We start from the raw sequence: 8,870 nt of genomic DNA on the forward strand, positions 1-8,870 counted from the left end.
AGAGACTGACACAGAATTCTTGCCGTAAATTTAAAGGTTGCCTGAAAAGAAAAACTAAGCTTCTGAGCCATAGAGAGGATGCATTTGTGAACTTGCATAGCAACAAATATTTCATTTAAATAAAATCATGAATCACATCACTGCAACTTCGCAAAAATAAAACTGAAAGAGATAATGGATCATTGCCAAAACGTGATCTTCACTCTTTGAATCTCACCAACGAAGAGATATTTTCATAAATTACACGCAACAATATTTCACAAAAGTTTTGAAAGCACAATTAAACGAAAAATCAATTGAGTCCTTCCGAGCTGCAAAGGTTGCAGAAAATCGTATATCAGAGAGAATCCAAAACTATACAAATCGAAAAAGTAAATAATCGCTTAGGACTTAAAATTATTTCTGCAATGACACGAGGTTGCCTTAATGGTCCGAGCAGAAAAGCCAGCATCCTGGTTACGAGCAACACAATATAGAGCAGCAAAATTAATAGGATTATCGCCCTATCATGCTCCATTGGATGTTGTCTTCATCAATACTACACAAACTGGAGGGATTATCGCCCTGCCATGCTCCATTAGACGTCGTCTTCCTCAATACTACACAACTCGTGGCATTGGCCACCGCGGATGCTCTGATCACAACATGCTCCATGGTTTTTGCCCGCACAGTACCTCTAAACCTTCGCTAAAACAATGAGTCGGGCATAGTAACTCAGAACTCTATTGGAAAAAGAAAAACAGTAGTCGCCGTTATCTTTGATGCGAAAGAGATCAGGGAAAAGTTCTACAGAGAAGCCATCTTTCCACTGGTTTTATATGCCACATCTACATCACTATGCCTTTTTCGCCCCTCTAACCACTTAAAAAGGCCACCATTAAGAAGATCACTCGTCAACCACACCTAAACGTTTGCGGTTTGAGACCTGGCATCCGGTATATCAAAAATTTTGTGTAGATATGAGAGCAGAAAGAGCTAGACATGCACATGAAGCCTTCCAGAATTGTCGGTTCCTTCCTAGAGTTAAGCACGTGACAACATTTTTGAGAAGGTATCAATGGTCGTCGATTCAGCGCAGCAAATCCGACTTCCACGTGCATGGAGTGCAAAATCTGCAACAGTGTTGGGATCGTGGAATCGACCTCCTGCCAGCGTAACACAAGGCCTAACAGATGGAGTGCGAAATATATGAAACAGTTATTGAATAGAACAGATGTCATAGTTAAATAAGAAAAGTAGACGAAAATCCAAGGTCAACTGATTCAAAAAGTAGACCTAACAGCCTAAATATAGATATTTAAAAACTATTTAACTAGCATTTGTACCAGATGTTGCAAAGAAAACGCCGTAAGCATAAAGTGCGGAAATCCATTCTGTATAGTCTTTAGAGAAATCACAACGTTTCCATTAAGAGTTTTAATGATTGGTAGAAAAGATAAACATCAAACCACACAAAAAGAGTCATAGTCCACGAACGATGTGGATACACTCCAAATAAACATATTTCAGAATTGTTAGATGCCACACTAAAAGAGAGTCATAGTGGAGGAAAGATGCAGATATATTCCCAATAAACATTATTTCAGAATGATTTTTACAGTGATTGGTCAATATCTAGAGCTAATATGAATCCATCCTATTACCATTCAAAAAAATGTTTCTGATATAAAGAGCCTCTGCATATATAGAATCTACCTTAATAGTGAATGTGAGGCCAACTTTTATCTCCCCACAGTAGGTCTGGTCTGGAAGGACAACATTGTAGGAAGTCAGGGGTAGGATTCCTTCCATGAATACTGCCTCCAGGGGAATGTTGTGCACCACAATCAGAAATATAAAGATATATGATTAGAAAACAGAAATATTGAAGAATGATGAAAGACTGCAGGATCTGAAAAAATGACCGAGATCATAATGCTGGAGACTCATCTGCACCTTGCTTGCCCAACGAAGTCATCCATCTTTCCACTATCGCTGTCCATTATTTTTAAGGTGAGTTCAGTAACCCCCTTGGCTACAGTGAAAACAAATTGCTCATTCCACTCGGGATTGCTACCTTTACCTCCAATTTCAGAGATCCGATCTATTAATTTTTAACTCTATATATTTTTGGGGGAAAATTTTGTGAAATCTCCCTACTTTCCCTGCATATAGAAAAGATTTGTGTAATTTATTCTTCCCGCTGATAATCCAGGGACACTCAGTCATAACTAAGACCTCACCGCGAACTCTTTCTTAAAACGATGTAACCATTTTCTCCATTGTTTGAAAAGCATTTAAACCCTGGATACCTATAAACAAACTTAAAAATTATGCGAACGAAAGAATTTTATCAGAGATTGGGGATCTTCCCGTTTCCTCTTTTCTTTCTTCGCGGATATTTAGAATCGATTCTGATGAGTAGTAGAGAAAAACCCATGTAAATAAATTTACTAAATTCAGGCATTTACAATTTCTCAGGTACTTGTGGATTCATTACCTCGGCATCCAACAATAGCAATGATGCCCCTAGCCAAGATGGGATAGTGGAGATGTTTAGAGATCCATCTCTTAAAACTAGGTCTGGGGATCGCCAATCAGCAATGGCCAGAATGAACAGAAAAAACCCTTCAGCCAGGGACCTAGATGAGAGGTTTTTGAAAATCCTGAAGATTTTGAAAAGCAGTGATGCCCCTAGTCAAGATTGGTTAGGGAGGTTTTGAAGCTTGATGTAGAAATTGGTGTAAAGTTACAGTTTTTCAAGTGGGCTGCCAAGAAAAAGAATTTCAAGCATGATTCCACCACATATATGCCCCTCATCCGTTGCTTAGCGCAGGCGGGACTAGTGGGGGAAATGTGGCAGACAGTGCAAAAGATGGTGAAAAGTGACTGTGGCATGAATCCTAGCATATTGTCTGAAATTATTAGGATACTAGGCAAGATAAAGATGGTGGAAAAGGCCCTTTCCATATTTTATCTCATCAAGACAGAGAAGTGCAAACCCAGTGTTTATGCTTATAATTGCATGTTTAGTGTGCTGATGAAGGCAAATTGTCATGATAAGGTGCAAGAGCTTTACAGGGAAATGTGCAATGAAGGGAAATGTTTTCCCGATACGGTAACTTATACTATGCTCATCTCCAACTTTGGGAAACTTGGAGATGTGGACTCTGCGATTAAGCTTTTTGAAGAAATGAAGGAGAATGGTCTGCAACCTAGTGCAAAGATCTATACGATCCTGGTTGGAAGTTTGTTTAAATCAAACAGATGCATAGAGGCCTTGAAGTTGTTCCAGGAAATGAAGGATACACGCTGTACACCAAATGTGTTTACATACACTGAAGTAATAAATGGGTTAGGCAAAGCAGGGAAAGTCCAAGAAGCATACAGAATATTTCAAGATATGCAGAAAGATGGTTGCTCTCTTGATGTGGTCATGTTCAACAAACTGATCGATATCATGGGTGATGCAAGCCTACTTGATGATGCTCTGAAGCTATTTGGACAGATGGAAACTGTAGGATGCAATCCTACTGTGGTAACATATAACAGTGTCATGGAAGCTCTTTTCAAATATAACAATCCATCGGAGGCGTTGCATTGGTTTGAGAGAATGAATGGAAAAGGCATTGCTCAAAGTTCGTTTACATATTCCATTCTAATTGTTGGTTTATGCATGGCGAAGAGATTGGAAAAAGCATTGATGCTTCTTGAAGAGATGGACGAGAAGGACTTTCCGCTTTGCCCTGCTGCCTATTGTAGTTTGATTGATGCACTTGGTAAGGCACGCCGTTATGATGCGGCAGTAGAATTATTTAAGGAAATGAAAGAAAATGACACTCCTTCCAACTCAAGGCTCTATGCAGTGATGATTAAACACCTTGGTAAAGCAGGGCATATTGATGCAGCCATTAAACTGTTTGAAGAAATGCAAAGTCAAGGATGTATTCCTCATGTGTATTCCTACAATGCATTAATGTCTGGCATGGTAAGAGCAGGCATGGTTGATGAAGCTCATTCATGGATTAAAAAAATGCAAGATCGAGGATGTAAACTTGATATTAGTAGCCATAATATAGTTTTGAATGGTTTGTCTAAGGCAGGTGGGCCAACAGAGGCCTTTAAGATGTTCGAGAAAATGAAAAATTCAGGGATTCAGCAAGATGCCGTATCTTACAACACAGTTCTTGGTGCACTTAGCAATGCGGGCATGTTTGATGATGCAGTAAAATTAATGAAGGAAATGACTTCTAAAGGATTTTCGTATAATTTGATTACATATTCTTCAATATTAGAGGCTATGGGCAGAGTTGATGAAGACTGCAAACCATTCATTCAATGAGGTTTTTTTATTCTCCTGTGCTTCCTCGTCGATAGTGATGTTTGCATTCGTGGCTTGTCTTTCTGGTTTCAGTGGGGATGATGGATTTCCTGAATGGTGAACCTCACGCAAAATGAGAGTTTCCTTGCCACTGTTTCATATGTCTGGAATATTACCATTTGTAATTTCTTTATCATCTTGATTATTACCAAAAACATGCAGGAATCATGTTCAAAGTAAGCTGCTTATACAAAATGGAATCTGTATTGTGGCCATTTTACACAGGTCATCCTGGTATGCTTATTTTGTTGTTTTCTTATTTTCTTGTCATCTAAGCAGCATTATCCTTCCTGTACTAATTAAAGTCCCCAACTATAAAAGATGCAACTCACAGAACCTAATGACGAAGTAAGAAAGGAAGACTAGACTGCATCCCTGGAAATAAACAACTCCTGTCTGAAATCAACAACCAACACAATCTAGAGAAATGTTATTATATCAACCATCAAAAACACAGTCTGTACAGAATGGGAGTTGCAGTTAACCAAATGTATTCCTCATGTGTATTCCTACAATGCATTAATGTCTGGCCTGGTAAGAGCAGACATGGTTGATGAAGCTCATTCGTGGCTTAAAAAAATGCAAGATCGAGGATGTAAACCTGATATTAGTAGCCATAATATAGTTTTGAATGGTTTGTCTAAGGCAGGTGGGCCAACAGAGGCCTTTAAGATGTTCGAGAAAATGAAAAATTCGGGGATTCAGCCAGATGCCGTATCTTACAACACAGTTCTTGGTGCACTTAGCAATGCGGGCATGTTTGATGAAGCAGTCAAATTAATGAAGGAAATGACTTCTAAAGGATTTTCGTATAATTTGATTACATATTCTTCAATATCAGAGGCTATGGGCAGAGTTGATGAAGACTGCAAACCATTCTTTCAATAAGGAGGTCTTTTGATTCTCTTGTGCTTCCTGGTCGATAGTGATGGTTGCATTCGGGGCTTGGCTTTCTGGTTTCAGTGGGGATGATGGATTTCCTGAACGGTGAACCTCACGCAAAATGAGAGTTGCCTTGCCACTGTTTCATATGTCTGGAATATTACCATTTGTAATTTCTTTATCATCTTGATTATTACCAAAAACATGCAGGAATCATGTTCAAAGTAAGCTGCTTATACAAAATGGAATCTGTATTGTGGCCATTTTACACAGGTCATCCTGGTAAGCATATTTTGCTGTTTGCTTATTTTCTTGTCATCTGAGCAGCATTATCCTTCCTGTACTAATTAAAGTCCCCAACTATAAAAGATGCAACTCACAGAACCTAATGACGAAGTAAGAAAGGAAGACTAGACTGCATCCCTGGAAATAAACAACTCCTGTCTGAAATCAACAACCAACACAATCTAGAGAAATATTATTATATCAACCATCAAAAACACAGTCTGTACAGAATGGGAGTTGCAGTTAACCAAATGTTTTACAATGACTTACTTCCACATCATTAACTGATCATGTGTAATAGCACAGAAGATAAACGGTTATGTTGCTCTTTCTATAAGGCTTGGCCCGATTAGATTTGTATCAACTAGTTGAAAGGGTGATCACTTAACGAGGGTTTCTGTTATCATTAACCTACTCATCCTAATTGTTTCTTCCCGGGTAAGGTAGGTGCCCTACAAGCCTGGGTGGTCAAAGGTATCCATGGAGAAGGCTTATCAAAAGGGTAATTGCTTAACAAGGTTTGCTGGTATAGTTATCCTGCTTGGGTTAAACTTTAAAGCATAGCTAACATTTTTGGCTGAGACAGGCCAAAAAATTTGAAAATTTGTGAATAATTCAGTGTTGTATTATTCAGTTCTAATTGGATCTGATCTGGTTGCAATACAGGCCAAAAAATTTGAAAATTTGTGAATAATTCAGTTTAGCTGTATTATTCAGTTCTAATTGGGTCTGATCTGGTTGCAGTATTGTTTACTATTGAAACTAAATCCCCAATTTTAACCCGAATTATGTTTCAAGTGTTAAATCCCTAAGCTCCTTGGTTGTGCCCAGATTGCTGTCCGTGGAGGCTGATTTGAGAGACATGCTGTTGACGGACGATCAGCCATGAATTGAAATGTCAAATCAATATCCAGAGCTAATATGAATCCATCCTATTACCATTCAAAAAAACGTTTCTAATATAAAGAGCCTCTGCATATATAGAATCTACCTTAATAGTGAATGTGAGGCCAACTTTTATCTCCCCACAGTAGGTCTGGTCTGGAAGGACAACATTGTAGGAAGTCGGGGGTAGGCTTCCTTCCATGAATACTCCCTCCAGGGGAATGCTGTGCACCAAAATTAGAAATATAAAGATATATGATCAGAAAACAGAAATATTGAAAAACGATGAAAGACTGCAGGATCTGAAAAAATGACTGAGATCATAATGCTGGAGACTCATCTGCACCTTGCTTCCCCAACGAAGTCATCCGCGTTTCCACTATCGCTGTCCATTATTTTTAAGGTGAGTTCAGTAACCCCGTCGGCTACAGTGAAAACAAATTGCTCATTCCACTCGGGATTGCTACCTTTACCTGCAATTTCAGAGATCCGATCTATTAATTTTTAACTCTATATATTTTTGGGGGAAAAATTTGTGAAATCTCCCTACTTCCCCTGCATATAGAAAAGATTTGTGTAATTTCTTCTTCCCACTGATAATCGAGGGGCACTCAGTCATAACTAAGACCTCACCACGAACTCTTTCTTAAAATGATGTAACGATTTTCCCCATTGTTTGAAAAGCATTTAAACCCTGGATACCTGCAAACAAACTTAAAAATTATGCGAACGGAAGAATTTCATCAGATATTGGGGATCTATTTATCAGGGACTAGTCAGCCATGTTCTCAATACACGGCTAAAACCATAGGAATATGCATACTCACCGGACGCAACGCTGCTCTTCTGTTGCTGAGTTCGGCACTGGATAATGACATAGGGATCCATGTTACCTGCAACCACAGCCACATTAGAGAAAAATTAAATCAAAGATCCAACTGAACATACACCAGCACACATAATTCAGCTGTCTCTTTAGCAATATTCGAATCCAAAGATTTATCAGATCGCCTAAAACGCAAGAGATCGGCTCGGATGATAATATATTACAGAGGAAATCAGTGTTTTGCAGCCCCTCGGCAGTGTTTTGCAGCCCCTCGGCGTTGACGAGCAGCACCTCCAGAGTTCCCCTCGGCATCTTGATTCTTTTCCTTCTACCTCCTGAAGTCGATTTCCACAGATCCAGGGTCCTGGAATATAGTATCGCCGAGCGAGTAGCGTCTAGCGAGGGCAACCGTCTATCTATCTGCGGGGTCGCATCGTATACCGCTCTAATCAATTGGATGGCTAAGATTATTTTCATCGTCTAACACTTTAATCAAAGGCTCATAAATGTACACGTAACCCAAGAGGAAAGTTGATTTCAAAAGGAAACGCCCTACGGGGTAAAAATATATACACTTTGATTAAAGTTCTTCTTTCTAATTATTTATTCTTAAACATTCGATCCACTCAAATTGTAACGGCCTAATGTGTTTAAATTGTAAGTACCCAAGATCTCTGTATTGATTTTAACGTAGGAGTTCCGAATTGCCATTTTACAATGACGTAACTTCCCAATCACCGCCATAGTTTTTTGTAATGTCCTTTCCATTAATTATAAGAACGACTGGTTGTGTCAAATGTTGTCGTGGCTCAGACGATGATTGGATTATTTTTAAATTCTTGGGAGTGTATTTTCGGTAGATGTCTATAAAGTTTTCAGATGTTGAACCTGCTGTCACTGGAACCACTAAGGATAAAGATTTCTCTGTATTGTTTAATTTTGAATATAAACGCAACTAGGATGTGAGCGGATGAGTATAACAAAATAGTAGGCAAGGATGTCCCATTAGATTCAATGCCAAATTCCCTCCACAAGTTTCAGATAGAATGTCCAGAACTTGGAGGATGTGACATTTGTTTCTTGGTGTCAATAATTGAGGTGGAGTGGACAGAATTATGTAATCTTTGAAGAATTTTGTTGAGACAGTAATCGATTAATAAAGATATCCACCAGCTACAGAAATCTTGAAGCAGAAAAGACACAAGTGTTACTGCCATGGCGGTTTGGGGTCCTCAATTCGTTTGATTGTGGATATAATTTTCTGCATGCTTTCAAATCATGAAAAATCACCAGATGGAAACAAAACGTGATTTCTTCTATAATGTGCTTCATTTTTCACTCCAAAAGACGAAATGCAGTAGAGGTGGCATGGGCTCCTTTCCTGCAGAGTTGACAATGACAAACGTGGAATATAATAATCATATTGCCCAAAATTAATGATTATTCGGCGGGTCGTCCATCACATCCGTTATTATTCTAGGTAGAGATATAAATGTCATTATTTAAAAGCTATGGTTCAACCGTTTTATATATTTAAAGTTAATTTATTTGAAATTCAATGGGAATGAGTTGGAATTAGAGGTTTGATTGGTGAATTTTGATGTTAAATTTATTTATTTATTGAGAACAATT

At 38.6% G+C, this 8,870-nt stretch overlaps 1 protein-coding gene and 1 pseudogene across 1 annotated transcript; one reads left to right on the forward strand and one right to left on the reverse strand.

The window, feature by feature from the left end:
- Nucleotides 1-2,582: 2,582 nt before the first annotated feature.
- On the forward strand, nt 2,583-5,248 carry LOC149182101 (uncharacterized; annotated as a pseudogene).
- Nucleotides 5,249-6,443: 1,195 nt separating this feature from the next.
- LOC149182102 (elicitor-responsive protein 3-like) lies at nt 6,444-7,572 on the reverse strand. Its single transcript, XM_089414454.1, has 4 exons — nt 7,463-7,572; nt 7,240-7,305; nt 6,759-6,885; nt 6,444-6,636 (listed from the first exon to the last, which is right to left on the reverse strand). Exons 1-4 carry the CDS (start codon nt 7,548-7,550, stop codon nt 6,444-6,446), a joined length of 474 nt encoding a protein of 157 aa, XP_089270580.1. The 5' UTR covers nt 7,551-7,572.
- Between the last annotated feature and the right edge of the window lie 1,298 nt (nt 7,573-8,870).

Source organism: Pinus tabuliformis, chromosome 3_2, assembly GCF_031772625.1.
Source record: "Pinus tabuliformis cultivar Carrire ecotype Pingquan chromosome 3_2, CPIR1, whole genome shotgun sequence".
In the NCBI taxonomy this organism is placed as follows: domain Eukaryota; kingdom Viridiplantae; phylum Streptophyta; class Pinopsida; order Pinales; family Pinaceae; genus Pinus; species Pinus tabuliformis.